The 18,305-nt window shown below is 34.8% G+C and overlaps 2 protein-coding genes across 2 annotated transcripts in view; one reads left to right on the top strand and one right to left on the bottom strand.

Annotated features, from left to right (window-relative positions):
• Positions 1–828: 828 nt before the first annotated feature.
• LOC132136766 (spermatogenesis-associated protein 22-like) lies at positions 829–4,798 on the top strand. Its single transcript, XM_059547391.1, has 7 exons — positions 829–970; positions 1,267–1,407; positions 1,731–1,869; positions 2,818–3,109; positions 3,313–3,418; positions 3,490–3,587; positions 4,556–4,798. The coding sequence occupies exons 1-7, from the start codon at positions 937–939 to the stop codon at positions 4,745–4,747; spliced, it is 1,002 nt and encodes a 333-aa protein (XP_059403374.1). The 5' UTR covers positions 829–936; the 3' UTR covers positions 4,748–4,798.
• A 1,700-nt stretch (positions 4,799–6,498) lies between these two features.
• LOC132136831 (LHFPL tetraspan subfamily member 7 protein-like) overlaps positions 6,499–18,305 on the bottom strand; it is a 166,651-nt gene continuing 154,844 nt past the window's right edge. Inside the window, exon 3 of the mRNA XM_059547395.1 lies at positions 6,499–7,366. Within this exon, the coding sequence (XP_059403378.1) occupies positions 7,140–7,366 (227 nt within the window). The 3' untranslated portion in view covers positions 6,499–7,139. The remainder of the gene's footprint in view (positions 7,367–18,305) is intronic.

Below are 18,305 nucleotides of genomic sequence, written 5' to 3'. Positions count from 1 at the left end.
AATGAGAATTAAACAGTTTCAAATACATCTTTCACCTCTAAATCTCAGAACAACAGAACATTGATAATATTAAAACGTGTACAAACAGAGCAATGTTTTGATAGAGCCATCTATGTTTTAGGTTGATACAATAATATAGTGATATAATAACTATATTTTTGTTATACTGTTTGAAGATCTCATTAAAACGTTCTGTCTTCAGTTTATTTTTGACACTTTTAAAATGTCATTTTACCCAAACCGTGCACAGGCTTGCAACCCTAAAATAAGAAAATAAATAAAATCTGTATGCTTGCAGTGAGACAGGGTACGTAAAGAACAGCTGAATCAGTTTTTAATTCGTGCTCTTTGAATCGAACTGTTCGAAAGAACCGATTCGAAGGTATGACTCGTGTTTCACAGTGCACGCGCCACTCCAACGACTCGCGCCAAAACGAATTCCTCGCAATAATAAACAAAAATGTTGTGAGACACTGAAGAATTAATATAAATTAAAACCAAAGACACTTTAAAACACTAAATAAGCGCTTCCATTCACACCTTTTAACTTCATTGACGTCATTTCGTACTGGTAAGCATAGTTTTATTCGTAAATAGATGACCTTTTACTATTAGCAAGATCAGTTTAGCAAATAGTAAAAAACCCCAGCTTGAGTATTACATACGAAATCATTATAGAAGCTTTTAAATTAATATTTCAACAATGCTTACGGTTTGAGCCGAGTTGAGAGAACGAACAAGACAGTAAAGGTCATAAATGATCGACATAAACACACAAAACGAAGTTAAATCTTGACGAGAAACCAGACTATCTAATGCCACTGAAAACTGGTATAACGTGACATATAAAAGTTTATGAATATTTGGAAATGAATAATTTGACAATAATTGATTTTCACTTTTACACAACAACCTCTCACTCAGTGATTTGTCAAGATGCGGAGGAATGGAAACCAGAGACCAAACGCAGGTATGATTTGCTGTCTATAATATTAATTCTTAGGTTAACGTTACCTGTTTGGAAATACACAACAGAAAATAAGAGCTGGATTAGTTAAAAGTCTGTCATCTACTATCTAAAATAATCTAGCTAATTAGTTGCAATTTAATATACTTATTATTTTCAGAGAGCTCTCTGTGCATAAATTTGCCTAATCAGTCAAAATAACTGAACTGCTCATGTGCTAATACAACAGTTTGCTGCAGTTAAAGTGCTATTCAGGTTGCTGGAGCCTGAAATCAAAGAAGAGTTTTGTCTTTCTGCAGGCTGTCTCTCCGTGCCTCTGTTTAATCAAAGGAAGAGGAGCAGGCTGCCTTTGATGTCCAATCCTTCAGAGAGTGAGCTCTTCACTACCAGCCACTACAATGAGACACAAACCTCCTCCTCTTCCTCCGCTGCTCTTCCCAGTATGTATTTCCACTGCACTAGTCTCATATCTAAAGCTGATGCATTACCTTGTGCTTCATTGTTCAAATGGCAGATATTCTCTTTCCAGTTCATCATTATTATTTTACACTCTAATACACTAAAATGATTTGTCAGGTAATATGCGGATTAAGCTGGATATATTTTGTGAGTTGGAATAATTCATTGTCCTGTGGTATGGAAATCTGTAAGGTTTGAAAGGTATAAACTCTAAAGCTAGTTACAGACAGAGCTGATAAATGTCATTTTCTGTCTTTCATCAGTTATGTTTTATTTTCAAGTATAACCATAGGAATCTCTTTAGCTTTAGGTCAGAGTGGTCAGTGGAACCAGCGAACCTATCTTTCATCACAGCAAGCCAGCATGAGATCTGCTCCTTCACCTGGTGTGGTGGGACGAGGATATGCACCTTTACCTCACCCAAAAAAACCTGCCTATGTCTGGTACTTAACTGATGCTAAAAAATAATGACTTTATACTCAGAAAGGTCTTGAAGGTGCTGTGTCCGAATTGGTGCTATATTTCTTAATAAATGCAGGATTGTATTTTAGAGCAAAGATTTAAAACAGCATATAGCCAAACATATCAAGTTAAGATTGGTACCTTGTAAGAAAAAAAGAAGCTATTTCTTCCTGACCTGAGACTCAAAGAAACACTTATTATAGTATTTAAGTAATCTTAGGTAACACTAGTTCATAAAAAAAGGGAAATTTGGTGAAAATGTTCTCATCCTCAGGCCATCCAAAATTTGGAGAAATTGAGCATAACATTACTTGATCATCCATGCATTATCTTCAAATGAATGGCTGCCATCAAAATAATAGACAAATCATCTGATAAAAACATCACAATAATCCACAAGTAATCCAAACAACCAGTCCATCAATTAACATCTTATGAAGCAAAAAGAAGCATTTTCTATTCCTTTTATCTACTCTAGTTAACAAGAACTAACAATAAAAATGTATTTTTTATTACAATTTATTTATTAATCTTAGCCCATGGACATTTCAACATTCTAATACATTATTAAATATTAATAATGAAAAAGTGAAAAAAAATCATGAAACGTTTTGTTAATAATATTATTCAATGGACTAATGCTATCACGAACTTACAATGAACAACTATATTTTTATTAACTGACATTAACAAAGATTAATAATTTATTAATTTAAAATATTTAGGTAATGCATGTTAACTAATGGGATTTTACTGTGAAGTGTAACCCAACCTCATAGAACATAGTCAAGTTGATTCTCTTACACTTAATAATATTAACTTGAATAAAACGGCTTGTTTAGACAGATTACAGAATTATGCACATTTTTAGTTATCCTGAAAAGCATTTGTGACATAATATTTTGTATTTGTCACCATTTTACCTCCAGGGCACAGACAGGGCAACAGAGGTCTCCAGTGAGACAGGATTGTGGCTCTCCAAGGAGCAGCTCAGTTTCGCTCAGCCAGCCCAGATGGTCCAGCAGCATCCACAATCAACAGTCCCCCAGACTTCTGTACTCTTCCCAGCAGTGTACCCCCACAGCAGGAATCAATCAGGGCCCTGGATCTCAGAGTCACAGTGGAAAGTGGAACTTCAGACCTGTTGGACAATCAGCCAGTGGAATGTGGGCAAAAGAAAAGATGGGCACCTTAAGTGTCCGGACCACCCCTCAGCAGCAGGTGTGTGTCATTTCATTTACAAGTCTAAAGTGGCGGTCACATTCAACATATTAAAAAATCCAAAATGTAAAAATGCTTCTATTCCATTTTCGTGCAATGCTGCAAACCTGTACTGCTTTTTTCAAATATGTTCTGCCTCTCAGTATAAAATGTCGTTTTATTTGTTCAGCTAACATTTCTGATTTACTCTCTCTCCTGGATAGAAGCCCCCTCGAGAGACATCACTGCGTGTTATTACTTCTGTTATTGAAGGCATGAAGTACTGGAGTCAGTACAAGAGCAGAGTACCAATGCTGTTTGAGATGTTTGGTGAGGGGACTATCACACACATGCGGTCCCCTTGATTTGAGTCTGTGTCTAACAGCTGTGTCTCTGCACAGCTACACTGGACTCTGCAGTTACTGTTGGAGAATACGGAGCAAAGAAATTTCTCATGAGGGATGGAAAAGAGGTGGTCCACTGCCTTTACTATGAGAATGTGAGTCTGAGAATACTGGTTCTATTCTCTGAGAATAGGTGCATCTTTTCTTCTTTCATGTAATGCTTGCATTTTTTTACAAATGTATCATTTTATTTTATGATTAATTTTTTTTTATACACCACCATTCAAAGGTTTGGGGGCAGTAAGGATGCATTAAATTGAATAAAAGCGATAGTAAAGGTGTTTATAATGTTACCAATTTATTTATTTATTTATTTTATCATCAAATGTCTTTCTAGACATCAAAGAATCCTGAAAATTGTTATATTAAATATTAAGCAGCACAACTTCAACATTGATAATAATAATAATAATAATAATAATAAATGTTTCTTGAATACCAAATCAGCATATTTAAATAATTTCTGAAGGATCATGTGACACTGAAGATTGGAGTAATGAAAATGTAGCTTTTCCATCACAGGAATAAGTTACATTTTAAAATATAATAAAATAGAAAAAGGGTTATATTAAATTGCAATAATATTTCAATATAATATTACCTTTTTATAAACGCAGTATACGTATATAAATAGATGCAGCCGTATTGACCATAAAATACTTCTTTCACAAAGATTTAAAAAACAATCTTAATCCTAGAAGCTTGAGTTGTAGTTTATATTTTTTTTATACATATTTTGCATTAACTATATTTTATATTTTTCAAGTTTCACGAATATGGTTTAAATGAATAATTCTCCCAAAAATGAAAATTCTGTATTACTGAATTTATTACTGTAGGTGGCAGTAATTTCCCAAAGTATATGTATTTTTAAAATATGGAAGAACAGTAGTTGGTTTGTGTCAGAGATGACATTACATATACACATCTTAAGAAACAATTAAAGAAACAAGATGCTGTCACTGGGTTATGAATTACAAATTCTTATTCTCAATTGTGCATTTTCTATTTTTTAAATAAGATGAACCATAATTACTGCAAACTTTGTGTATTTGTTCTTCAGGATCAGACACTGCCCAGACTGATCAGAGGTCAGGTGCAGCGCTGCGTTGGAAACTACCACAGAGAAAAGGACATAATGACTTGTGTGTCAGTCCGAGCTGCTTCACTGTCAGAGCAAAGGAATGCCCTGGAGGCTGTGAGAGCATCAGATGCAGAGATGAGGGATGTGGTGCTGGCTCTCAGTGAAATGTGATGTGGATCGAGTGAGTAAAATGAGAAAGATTAAACTAGCAGAGGCTTATACCGAAGTTAGGGTTGGTTTTGATTTAAATAGTTAAGGAATGACCCATAATGGTCAGTGAATGTAAAACAGTTTTAAATCTGTAATTTGTATCTGTAGATTTTGATTCACTTTGCAGATTAGATGCATTTGTAATATTTTATTTTAATTAATATGCATTTAAAATATTTTAGTTTGTATTTATATGCATATATAATCTTGAGTTATAATTAAGATGCATATAATTTTATTTCCTATGCAACTATGCTTACATAATTTAAATTTGTGACAATTTATTTCATTCAAATTTGTATGCATCATTTTTGTGTTCTAAATTCTACGTTATTATATTGTTAATTGGTGCATTTAAAAAAAAACACTTGGGAAATATTTTTTGTAAAGATTTCTTGGTGTCTTCATTCAAATGCCATCAATTTGCTAAGTTTATGAAATGCTTTATTACAAAGAAGAAACACAACAGCAATTTGGTAAAGGTTAAACACAATGATGAGGTAACATCGCAAAATATCTCTTCCAAAAGGGAACCAAACATCAGGATGCCATGTTACAGAATTATTTACAACCAAAACATCACAGCACTAATCTACAAGATCTAAGATCTACCAGTGGTCAGATTCACACACATGATCATAAACAGAACTCAAGAATTCAAGTTGTCATCACTGTCAAGACAATTAGAGGACGCCAGTGTACTCCTGCATAAACACGTTTAAAGGGCCTGTTATGGTTGGCATTTCATGCCAGTTTAAAGTTGTGCTCTGTCCTCTGAGCTTCAGTTACCCCTTGTTTCGCTGTAAGCATATCTATAGCATCATAGAATTTGGCGTTAAATCTATAAAGAGGGCAGTTGAGTGCCAATGTTTTTTTAGCCAGTCTGAACACATAATACACAAATGAATCAACACAAGAGCAAAAGTGAGCCAAGTGCAATATTTAATGATCCAAGTAGAAGCTTTAGCTTCACCATATTGCTGTAACAAGAGTAAAAGCATTAGCTTAATCGTTACAGCAAATTTCCCAAAGAAATGCATAAATCTGCCATGACAAATCAGGACTGAATTGGTGGTCCTGTCTTGTTTAATGACTGGCTAATTTAACTTTCATCATTTTGTTGATTTTTGTAACCCTATCAAAACAAAACAGCTTTCAAAGAAGCGGCAACATTAAAAACTTACGAGTCAAAACTAATCACCATTAAAGATAAAGACATGGAGAAATAATCACACAATGTTAATCCAACAAGAAAGCATTTACAAAATGTTTTAGAAGTAGTTTACCTGATGAAAGGTACTTAAGTCTTAATAATGGTCAAAAGGCACAAGTTGGTTAGAAGTTGGTATTTTCCAGAACATAGTGTCTCACTGTTAACGAAGTCCAACTTTAACTAAGAACAGCCTTGCTCCTGATTCGAGGAATCCTGAACAGTTCAGTACTAGTAGATGTTAAGGTAAAGAACGTGAAAGGAGACTTCACAACACATCCTGTTCACTCATTTTGTGAAAACAAATGATTTACTTGTGGGATCATTTCACTTACACATACAGTTGAAAAAAGTCCATGCTTGTGGTCCATCCATGGCAGTCTGAAGCAACGGCCTGGTCCGCAATGTAAATACAGTCCCTTGATGGCCCTCACGAGGTTATGAGAAATAAAATGAAGAAAACTAAGACAGATGCCTGTGAATTTTTAGGATAAAAAGGTTTCAGTTTACCTAAGCCAGTGTTGGTCCTTGAATAGGTGATAAATCAGGTGATAAAACGGTCTAAAGTGAAACTTTCCGACTGTCAGATTTACTGAGTTTGAGTTCAGATGAACTTGATGAAACTGTTCTTTTAAACCTGTTGGATCCATTAAAGGAAGTCCATTTCTTTTGTTATCCTTTCATTGCATGCTGATAAGTCTCAGTAAAATATGACTGGAAATTGTTACTCAATTTTCATTTAATTAGCTATTTTTGGTTTTGATCCTTGCAAACAAAATGTTTAAAAAAATACTAATTTGCACCATGGTCCATTGTCCGTTATTTTCAGTAGTTAGTCCTTAGAGGTCTTTCAATCAAGAACAAAGCTTGAAAATAAATTAGGAAGAAGGGAAAGAACGACCAACATCCATATAATCCTTTTCAAATGAATTTTTCACCTGCCAGGTTGACTGTGATGAAAAAAAAACTAAAAGCCCAATGAGAATAGAGGAAATGAAGGGTTTTGAGTTCTGCTCCAGAGCAACATTATCTTCATGACATCATTACAGACCATGGCAAACGATGCCGAGATGTCAGTCTGACTTCAAATTGATCACTTTATAGTTATGATGTCTGAGCGGGTTGAATATTGTTGGTGGTGCTCTATAAAAGAGTGGGCAATGGGGTGGGTGACAGCTGTTCCTTGGGGGCGTACTTAGCGAAAAAGGGCAGGAAGAGGGTGAGCATGACACCTACGATAGCCAGCATGTAGCCCCATCCTATCTGACACTCCCCGGCGTAGTAGATGTCAGAGTCTCCGCAGAAAGATTTGACCAGGCTGGAGCTGAGACCGAAGGGGTACACCAGTAAACCAGATGCCATGATGACCACTAGAGCAGAGAAACAGAGAGGAAGCAAATTATTTATAGATGCATTTCAAAGAAGTATAATGACATTTAGGTGTAAATAACACCACAAGACAATAACAAAACATGGTTAAGTGTTAGCTTTGAATTGTACTTTGATTTTAAAATAAAAGTTTCAGTCAAAACTGTCATTTTGAAGTAAACATAAAATATATACATTTTTATGGTATCTTAATAAATGTAAATTTTGAACATTTGGAACGTATTAAATATAAAAAATGAATTAACTACATCAAAATGATATATTATAGAACCCATATGATCAACTAAGTGGTTTTAATAGTGGTTTTAAACGTGAAAGGGGACCGGGCCCCTTAAAAACAAATTCTGATCAGTCACTAATACTTGTATAGCAACAATAATGCTCAGGGTGGCAGTAGAAAGCTGTGTTTCTACTGAACTGAGCATTAATGGAAGACAGGCCCACAATAGGGTTTCCAATTTTGCCATAGAAATATCAAATATATACAAAACCATCAGCCCATGTATGTCTGAAATCAAAATGAATTGAATGCTGACTGACAGTCCCTGAATGTGGGGCGGAAAGCCATTAAGAGAGTTTCTGGCTGATCCATTTTCTCAGTCAGTATCCGTGCTCACTGCCCACGACTGAACAACTGTTAAAATCATTTGCTGTCAAATATCTATTAAATCAGGATCCATTGCTATGCGGGCAGAGTACATGCGTCTTCAATTTGATTGAATTATGGTCAAGTAAAAGCAATGCCTTTTAAAAATGTTAAAAGTTAAAGAGTATTTCCATAGGCAACTATATAATATACATTGAGAGGAGACACAGTGGGTAAAATTTTATGATATAATATAATATATTAATATAATACACTACCATTCAAAAGTTTTCAAAATTATACATTTATAATGTTACAAAATATTTATATTTCCAAAATAAACTATGTTCATTGAACTATACGATTCTTCATCCTGCAAAAAATAAATAAATAAATAAAATCATGAGTTTCCATAAAAATATTAAGCTGTTTTCAACACTGATAAAAAAAATTTTGAGCACCAAATCAGCATATTAGAATTATTTATTATCACATGAATAAATTACATGCTCAAATATATTATTATTTAAGAAAACCGTTATTTTACATTTGAATAATTTTCCACAATATTACTGTTTTACTGTATTTTTGCTCAAATAAATGCAGTAAATTAGGCCCCCAGTACTACCGCATAACGTATTAATGGCTTAATAGCTATTTTTGCCCAGGGGCGCAGAATATCTTAATTCGTCTATTATCCTTCTTCAGCATCTCCACACAAAAAGACCCGGAAGCCCCACTCATCCCTGCAACCACGCTAAGAACAGTGCTTTTCCTTCAGTTTAATGGCCTCAGATCCAGCTGCGATCTATATTGGCCTGTGTTTATCAGCGGAGGCCTGACATATCAAAGCTGCTCTGCTAATAACATCATAATGTCCTTCTCTATCTTTGTCTGTATGCACACAAAGACGCAGTGAAGTGCGGCTTCTCCTGCTGAGGGAAGTAACTGCTATCAGTGGATGTTTACACTCAGGGCATTCAATGAGACTCAACAAGCTACTCAATAAAATTTCATTTCGAAGGCAATCTTCCAATGAAAGACACACATTGAGATGCAGCACTACTGTATGGAGTTTAATTAAAGCTGGTCAAATCAACAAGGTCTTCGCTGCAGAGGCTCGCAAAGCTCAGGGCCAATTGCGGTCTGGATCAGATAAAGGCTTGAGCCCGTGTGTGTGTGTGTGTGTGTGTGGCACACTGCTGTGTGACACTTCAAAGTCCACATAAACTTGATTCTCAAATTGCAGTGTTACAAAGCGGACTTGATGATATTTTGGTAATTTGTTTTCACATGTGGCTTTGATTCACAAATGATGAATAACATACTCTTAAAAGTGGCTAAATTTAGATTCAGGGTCAACAAGTACATAAAGCTAAATGAGTCAGTTCGCTTTAAAAAGAACATGCTCCAACACCAAAGACCTGCTTTAAAGAAATATTACAGGTTACATATAAGTTAAGCTCTATTGACAACAACTAGGGCATATTGTCAGTTACCACAGTAAATAATTCAGCATGAAAGGGAAGTTGCGATTTTTCTTTTTCTGTATCGTGACATACATTGAAGTGAAACTGCTTCTTGAACAATAAAGAGGTAGGATGAGACTTGATTTTATCCATCCCAGATTGATTGGATCACTACAGTTGATTTTGGATTTCATGGTGACTTAAACTCATCTATCAGCTCGAAATTCTGAAAAATACTTCCACTCGCCCTTACGAGTCTATATCCCCTCCAGAAGCCTGAGATCGGTACGCCTTGTGGATACCATCACAGGGAGACATTTTTTGTTCATGGTTCCTTGTTGGTGGAATGATCTTCCCAACCCCATACGGAACTCTGAATCCCTGACAACATTCAAGAGACTCTCTTCTTCCAAAAGCACTTAACTGCATCCTACTGAAAAAACAAACAAACCAAAAAACCCCATCAACTCTTCTCGGTTTTATTTGCCTCTTTGTAATGAATCTCTTGTTGTTTTTCTCATTTGTAAGTTGCTTTGAATAGAAATGTCTGCTAAATTAATAAATACATATATATACATATATATACACACAGACACACACACATTTAGTTTTTGTAAATCATCCAATCAACCTGCAGTATGTTAATTTTGTGTGAGGAACAGACTGAAATTTAGTCATAATTCACTAATAATGTTTTCTCTCTACCAAAGCTCTGACATCATCTCAGAAATGTATAGTTCCCGTTTATCAGGAAGTGACGATTATGTTCTCTTTGAATCATTGGATGGAAAAGGTGCTTGTTTGCAAATGTTTTGTGTGATATTCCAATTTTGCGCATAAGTTAAATTCGCAACCTTGGAAACCTTCCTATTGTGTCCATAGCAATGCACAATGAATGCCACTGGTTCTTGTATGTGTTGCAATTGAATGTGGACACAGCAGTTTGAATGTGCAGAATGGAAGGGATTGAGAAAAAAAAAAAAAAAAAAAAACTTTTGGACCAAACAACTCACAAGTATAATTATCCAAATGTCCTGTTCACACAGCAGCTTACTTAGCAAATGCACGTGTTGTAGCCACTGCGAGACACGAGACATCGGCTATGCGGTCAACATATGTCCACCTCCAGCCTTCAAAGCTGGATATAGCTTCCTATATGAGCGCTGTGTTTTGTATGGAGAGGTTAGAGGTTATATGGCATATTTTATCTGTCCTATTCCCATCCTCAATCTTAAAGCAATACTGAGCCGCATAAGCTCATTTCTTGCTTGGCAAGGTTGACTAACCACACATGCATGCAACCTGTGGCTGCTGCTGTAATCCACTGGCAATATGTGCTTTGGTGACAAATGATTTGATGATGAGATTCAGTGAAGTGTGTGGACATTCTAACCTGCCCCTCTCATGGCACACGTCTCCCAGGGCTTGATTCTGAATCTGCTCCCCAAGACCACAGCAGAGAGTTTCCAGCGCAGCCATTCAGTATGACATGTTCATTGGACTTGATGAGGTCAGTGTCACCATCACTTTGAATGATCTCTTTGGGGATGGTGGGAGAAGTGTGATAACTGAGGGTGAACTGCACACGTGACTGAATTGCAACTGAGAATGAGTTTAACTGTGAATTAAATTAAATGTATAATTAAAAAGAATAAATGCATAAACTTGTTCACAAAAATTTTAAAATGGATTAAAATTGTATTGCTGTGCGATTAATGTATTAAAGGTGTCTCTATTGGGAAGTATTACTCCAAACGAAAGTCGAATAGAGCTGGAAAAAAGGTTTCTGCGATTAGTATTTGGTGTTGGCTGTTAAACATGTTAAAAAACGCAATTAAAACACATATTTTTTTTCATGTTCTGAGGTAGCTATGCTACTGTTCCAAAAGTCTATTGGCTATTATTTTAACGGCTTGAATTTGGTACTGCAGACGAAATTCAAAATACTCTTTCTCAATATTGTTTCTGAATCTGCAATCTCTGACCCAGTTGGTTCACTCTCTACCATGGCTGCGATACACAGTTTTCCACTCTTTTGCATCCCAGGGTGTCGAAATACTATTCGTTAAACTGTAAGTGGGCAGAATCACAGACCAAAACAGACAATCCGACACAGAACTCACATTTTCCAAGTAGAATAACTGGCTTTAGCGTTGTTTTTCAGAGAAACAAGTATGTTAACTTAGCATGCTTCATACAGTAAATATCTGCAAATGTATTATGGTGTTTTTATACTTTTGTACAGTCAAAAACTGACATACAGCACCTTTAAATCTACAATTACATAAATCTGTGCAATTAATTAATTACTTTTTAAATTGACCAATACCAATAATATTGATACATTATTCATTTTTTGTACAGTTCATTATTTTCTCTCCAAACTTTAAAGAAAATAATTTAGGTCATAGGCCTAGAAGGAATCTGCTGTATTAATATTTTATATTGGAATTTATATTGTGGGAACGATTTGCGTTAAATATTTAAAATTGTGTTAAATACTAAACTCCTTTTGGTTTCTGAAAACATTATCACCTTAGCCTAAATATTGAATAAACACGAAAAAAACGGGCATATGGGCAAATGAGTTCTGTGGGCACAGATTTTGTGTGAGCCTAGTCACAGGAGTTTGGCTGATAAAAAAAGATGTGAAACCCCTGCGGTAAACATTAAACAACAACTCAAACCTGCTAAGTTTAAAGTTACACTTGAGACTATAGTTACTACAGACTTCTCTCTCTCTCTCTTTCTTTACTCTCACCACATATGATCTGAGAGCCTCATGAGTAATGAGGCTGTACAAACAGTGCAAACTCCTTCTGAAGCTCTCTCTCTCTCTCTCACTCACACACACACACACACACACACACACACACTCATATAGAGTAAACAGACTAGCAGAAACAGTCTTCTTCACACCCAAAGCCCTGTCTCTGTAAATACAGCTCTAGAGTAGTGACTGAGACTCTAATGATTATTTATGAATTATCAAGCAACACTCGGCCAGGGCTGTGCTCTCTCTGAGCCTCTGAATCCTTCACAAATTACAGCACAAACTGTTAAGCCTTCAGATGAAGAGCAAATTCAGTTAAGTTATGCAGTTAACATCAGAGACTAGGCCTAAAGGATAGTGCAGCACTTTGACTAGTTGAGATGCAATATGAATCTGGCTCATGCCATTTCCTGATCCTGTTCCCCTTCTTTCTCATTTTGTGACTCCTCTCTAACTGTGCATTACATCACAATTCATCCGAGGCTTTAGGAGAGAGAGAGAAAAAATGTAGTACATTATTAATTACATTAACAATGCATCACAGGTATTGTTACAAAAATATAAATAAAAATCTAGAGGGGTCCTCAAGATTATTTAAAAATAAAATGAAACGACCAAGTTAGTAAAGTTAAAATAAAGTTGCACAATTTATATTTTTATATTATATTTATATTTATATATATATATATATATATATATATATATATATATATATATAAATATATATATATATATATAAATTTATGTACTTGAACATTTGTATTGTATATTTTTTACGTGAATAAAACCAGTTAATTTTGATATTAACCATATTTGCGTTTTTGCTACATTGTTTCCCAGTAAACTGTGCTAATTCATATTTTCACATGCAAATTAGGCTTTCATTTTAAGTAAAATTATTATTATTATTATTTTTATAAACAGCTTTTGTAAGTTTTCCTTCCTTTTAGCTCACAGATAAGGCAAGGCAAATGTATTTATATAGCACATTTTATAGACAATGGTATTTCAAAGTGCTTTACATAAAAACTAAAAAGAAAAAAAGAAAGAAAAATAACAATAATAAAAGGATTTAAATTCTAAAATGATTAAAAAATACTATTTAAAATTTAAATAAAACAGTTAAGAATTGAAAAAGACGATACATAAAATACAGTGCAATCAGTTCGGATGAGGCACAGTACTCTTACAGAAAAAGCACAACTAAACAGATGAGTTTTGAGTCTAGATTTAAATGTAGCTACTCATCTGATCTCTTCTGGAAGCTGGTTCCAACTGCGGGTGGCATAATAGCTAAAAGTTGACTCCCTTTGATCCTAATGATCTGAGTGGTGAGGTGAGGTTTATATTCAGTGAGCATATCTGTGATGTATTTGGCCCTTGAGTAATTTATAAACAAGTAAAAGTACTTTAAAATCAGTCCTAAATGTAACTAGAAGCCAGTGTAAGGACCGTAGGACTGGTGTGAAATGCTCAGATTTTCTGGTTCTAGTCAGAATCCTGGCAGCAGCGTTCTGGATGAGCTGCAGCTGTCTAATGGTCTTTTTGGGAAGGCTGGTGAGGAGCCCATTACAATAGTCCACCCTGCTGGTGATAAAGGCATGAACAAGTTTCTCCAAGTCTTGAATGGAAAGAAAACAACTATTTCTTGCCATGTTTTTTAGATGATAGTACTGTATGCTGATTTAGTTACTGCTTTGACATGACTACTGAAACTAAAGTCTGACTCCAGAATCACACCTAGATCCCTGACTAGATTTTTAGTTGTTTGACCCCAAGAGTCAAGGTATGCATTCACTTTGAGAACTTCAACTTTGTTTCCAAATGTTTTGACTTCAGTTTCTCTGTTTAACAAAACAGTGTGTAACTCATTCATGAGTACGCTCAAAAAAAGTCAGTTTAAAAAAGTAAAATTGTTATTTAACTCCAGTAAGTATTTACTGTAATTACAAAATGTATATCTATGGCTGCATCCAAAAGCTTAGCCAGCATTTATCCATGAAGGTACCTCACGAAACCTCAAATAGACCTCTGAGACGGAGTAACAGATTAATGATCTAAAACAAAATAGAGTGACCTCTGGTGATAACTATGCAAATATTAAATTGCTACAATACTAATTTCTCGCTAGAAATTAGGTTTTAAATGTAGTAAAAAAAAAAACATTTACTGACAAACTGACCACCACCCACAACTTTTTGGCTCAACAGAAAGAATGGAATGCACAAATTTGTGGGACATCAAAGGCATCAATGGATAAGTTTTTCACTCTTCTAAAGCATAAAAATATCATAATATGTTTGCAGATATTTAAGAAACATGCTAAGTTAACATTATTGTTTATCTGAAAAACAATTCTACAGTCAGGTGTGTGGATTAGTATCCGTCCTTTCCAAATGAATCTCCACTGTCATCTAATGAATTCATGAACTGCTACAACTCATAAATACTAAAAACTTTATTACCCATAATTCTCTTGGTGACTCTGCACCATATCTAACAATGGGCTGATTTAGAGGCCTGTCTCTGAGCTGTTGGCAGGCAGTCTAACTGCTCCCTAATGTATTTAGAGTTAATTAGACAGCAGTGTACACCACCCAGATTGAGTCGGGCCATCTAGAAGTCCTCTCGGTCCCTGCATGATGCCTTCATTACAGCTGCTCTGCATCTCCGCTCATCTCTGCTCCTTCAATCCACACAACTTCTGTCTCTGGTCAAAATGAATTAACAGTAGGAGTGGGATGTAGTGATTTGGTTAGTGTTGGGAGGAGCACAGGACTGGATTGAGTTACATTTGAAGGAAGAGACAGAAAGACGCTCACAATGTCTGTCAAGCTTGTCGCAACAGGATTAATCAGCTAGAGATCACGATCTCTACACGATTACTGCTACCACTAATCACAATTATATAAACACACACTTCTATGCTATCTAAATGGGCACTAATGTTTTTATACAAGCCATTCTCTCTCGCTCTCTATCTATAAATATATAGAGAATAATAATATACATTAGTAATAATAAATAGAGTAATATATGAAATCTATTGATCGACAGCATATAATAACATAATAATATAATATAATATAGGGGGTCTGTAAGATTTTTTTAAAGGTGTTTTTTAAAGATATATAGCTCTGCTGTAATAGCCAATATACTAACAAGTTTAACAACTGAAAAATATCATGATTTAAAAGATATAGCCATCTCTGGTTTATTTGCTGAGGCTGGTGTGCTTGTCAATGATGAAGCGAGGTGAAATACGGCATATGCTGAGGGGCTCCACCAAAGCCCAGAAATATAGTTTAATTACGCCTCCATGACGCTGCAATATATCAAAACGTCTTTTCCAAATGCTGCTCTTGCTTTTGTTTTTGCCTTTTTGTTTAAACTCTTTGTTGTATCTCTCTTTTTCTCTCTTTTATTGATGCAAAATTCACAAAACAACACAAAAGGACAGGTGCTCAACCTCTACCAAATCATTTCCAATGCTTCTTTGTATCTCTTATTGCTGATCAGGAGCTTCTGCGGCAACTCAGAGCAGATAAATAAGTACTTTTAAATAAGTAGCATTTGTAAACACAAATATATGAAAGTATGCTTCATATAAACACCCAGAATGATGTGACCTATTTTCAAGAGTTCCTTCTCATGTCCAGTATTACATTACAAACTTGGCTGATATTCAGAGTTCTGTCTTTGTATGTACGGTTGAATATGATTAAAATCAGCACACTTTTCCAATATAAAAAGCTGAGGAAAATAAAATATTGGAGGTTTCCATCTAAAAACACACACTGAAGTACAGCAAATCTAATCATGGCACATGCATTATTCTGTATAAAGCAGAGAGCTGGCGGTCTTGGGAATGTGAGAGTGTTTGTAATGACTGCAGTTGTCAAATTTCACAGAGTGGAGTCTGATTTTCTATGCTCTCTCCAATCATAATTACATCCACTAAAAAAGAAATGTTTTTGTACGTTTTTAATATATTTTTTAATGTAATAATTTCACAGTTAATCAAATTAATGTAGAAACAACATAAAGACAGTATATTTTAAATACTTGTTTAAATGGCATCTTTTTATGAATGAAGGCCAGTATTACTGATATTAATACAGCTACTGATTTTTTTTTTTTTACATTTATTATTAGGCTTCAAAAATATAACAGTTTTTAATTTAAGTAAACTTAAAACAATGCTAACATAAACCCATAATAAATGTCATGTTTACTCCTGCTCTTCCTGTCTTAACAGTTAGGAAATATACAGAAATTTAATAAAGTTATCAAAGTTATATGCAGTCTGCACTGCATAAACTATAAATTAAATAGTTAATCCTTATTAAAGCTACAAAAGTTATTTAGTCAAGAGCAGCGAGTCATTTTCTCTGTTCCCTTTGTTCTTTAACTTTACTGACAGGAAGCTTTATTGGCTGCTGTCCCTTTAAGAGCAGACAGACATGCGGATCTCACCGTTTATATACTGTCTATGGATCTCGCCTCATTCTCTCACAACTCTTTTTGTTCATTTTAGACTTTATATAAATCATTTAAGATTGCTCTTATGAGGATAATCGACAAAACTAGCACTTTGGGATGTTTATTGTTAGTTCAAGCGCTTAAGAGAACTGAATTCTGGCGCCCTGTCTATGCATTGTGTGTGTGTGTGTGTGTGTGTACGTGTGTGTGTCACATAAGGGCATTCACAGACAGCGCATTCTCTTTTGTCTTGCCGCGCTTGAAATGTTTAAAAGCATTTAAATGAATAAGAGCGTGATCATATAATGTAAAGCTAGCCAACGGATGGAAGAAAATACGGATGCTGCGTTAATTGCGTTAAATATTTTGACACGTTAAACCAGACAAAAATTAATCGCATGCGAAAATTAAACGTTGACAGCACTAATATATATATATATATATATATATATATATATATATATATATATATACACACACACATACACACACACACACACACAGATTATTGTGATTCATAAGTGCATTCATGAAGTACTGTATCTCTTCACGCATTTTTCATGTGTGATTTGTGGAGCCTGTATAAACTGGTCATATGCATCAATGTAAGCGGTTAACCAGTCATCTGAATAAGATTGAGGACTCTATGCATTGATAATTCAGTTTAAGATGTATTCCAGCACTAGGCATATGTCTTAAGTCACAGGCCATCTATCTTCTTAATTGCTTTCACTTCCAGGTATCCATTCACATCGTACCACATACAGCTAATTTACATGAGAAACAAAGTGCTCATCTTTAAATCTATATAGTCCGTAGAAGCCGAACCTCTTAGGGTTGAAAGTTGGTTTAAAGCCAAGGGCAAAGGAAGAATTTCGTGAAAAATGCCAAGAACATGCCTGGGTCTTATAAAAAAAAAAAGAAATAGAAAATAAATTAATTAAATAAATATTACATAAAAACTTTAGGAACTTATTCAGTAAGTAATAAAATAAAATAAAAATCACAATGAAAAAATTGTATAAATAAACATACATAAGATTATGGTAATGAGAAAAGGGGGTCGGGGTTACATTTTAAATGCCAAGGACATGTCACAAGAACATAAAATAAACTTAATTAAAATAAAATATTAAACAAAATATTTATTTTAATTGAACAGGAACATGTTTTCCTAAAGTTCTTACGGTTAAACTTAAGTCTAAAAAGTCAAGTTTTAACTAAATTCTAAAAGCTTTTGAAAAGACATGTTACAGTCCTGTGACCTCATCACCTTTGAACAGAACATCCATTTCCAAACAATGAGGCAGACTGTGTGTGTGTGTGTGCGTGTGTGTCATGCTCTGTTGCTCATGCAGGTGGACACACTAGAGTAAATACAAGAGGATCCACTGAGGTGTGATGATTAAATTAGAGCTACAGTCTGACATGACTTTAAGAATGAACACATGCTTTAAAATGACTAACTAACTCAACTCAAGCAAGTCTCTCAGTGAAGCCCTGCTTGACCTAGTATCCGAATGCCGTTCAATGCGTCTGTGTGTGTGTTTGTTTGTTTGGGTGAAGCTGTTTCATCTCAAGAGAATACAGTCTGTCAGAAAGACAAAGGA

This window comes from Carassius carassius, chromosome 4, assembly GCF_963082965.1.
Source record: "Carassius carassius chromosome 4, fCarCar2.1, whole genome shotgun sequence".
In the NCBI taxonomy this organism is placed as follows: domain Eukaryota; kingdom Metazoa; phylum Chordata; class Actinopteri; order Cypriniformes; family Cyprinidae; genus Carassius; species Carassius carassius.
The sequence above is the reverse complement of the archived record's forward strand: the minus strand, read 5'-3'. Positions and strand labels throughout refer to the sequence as shown.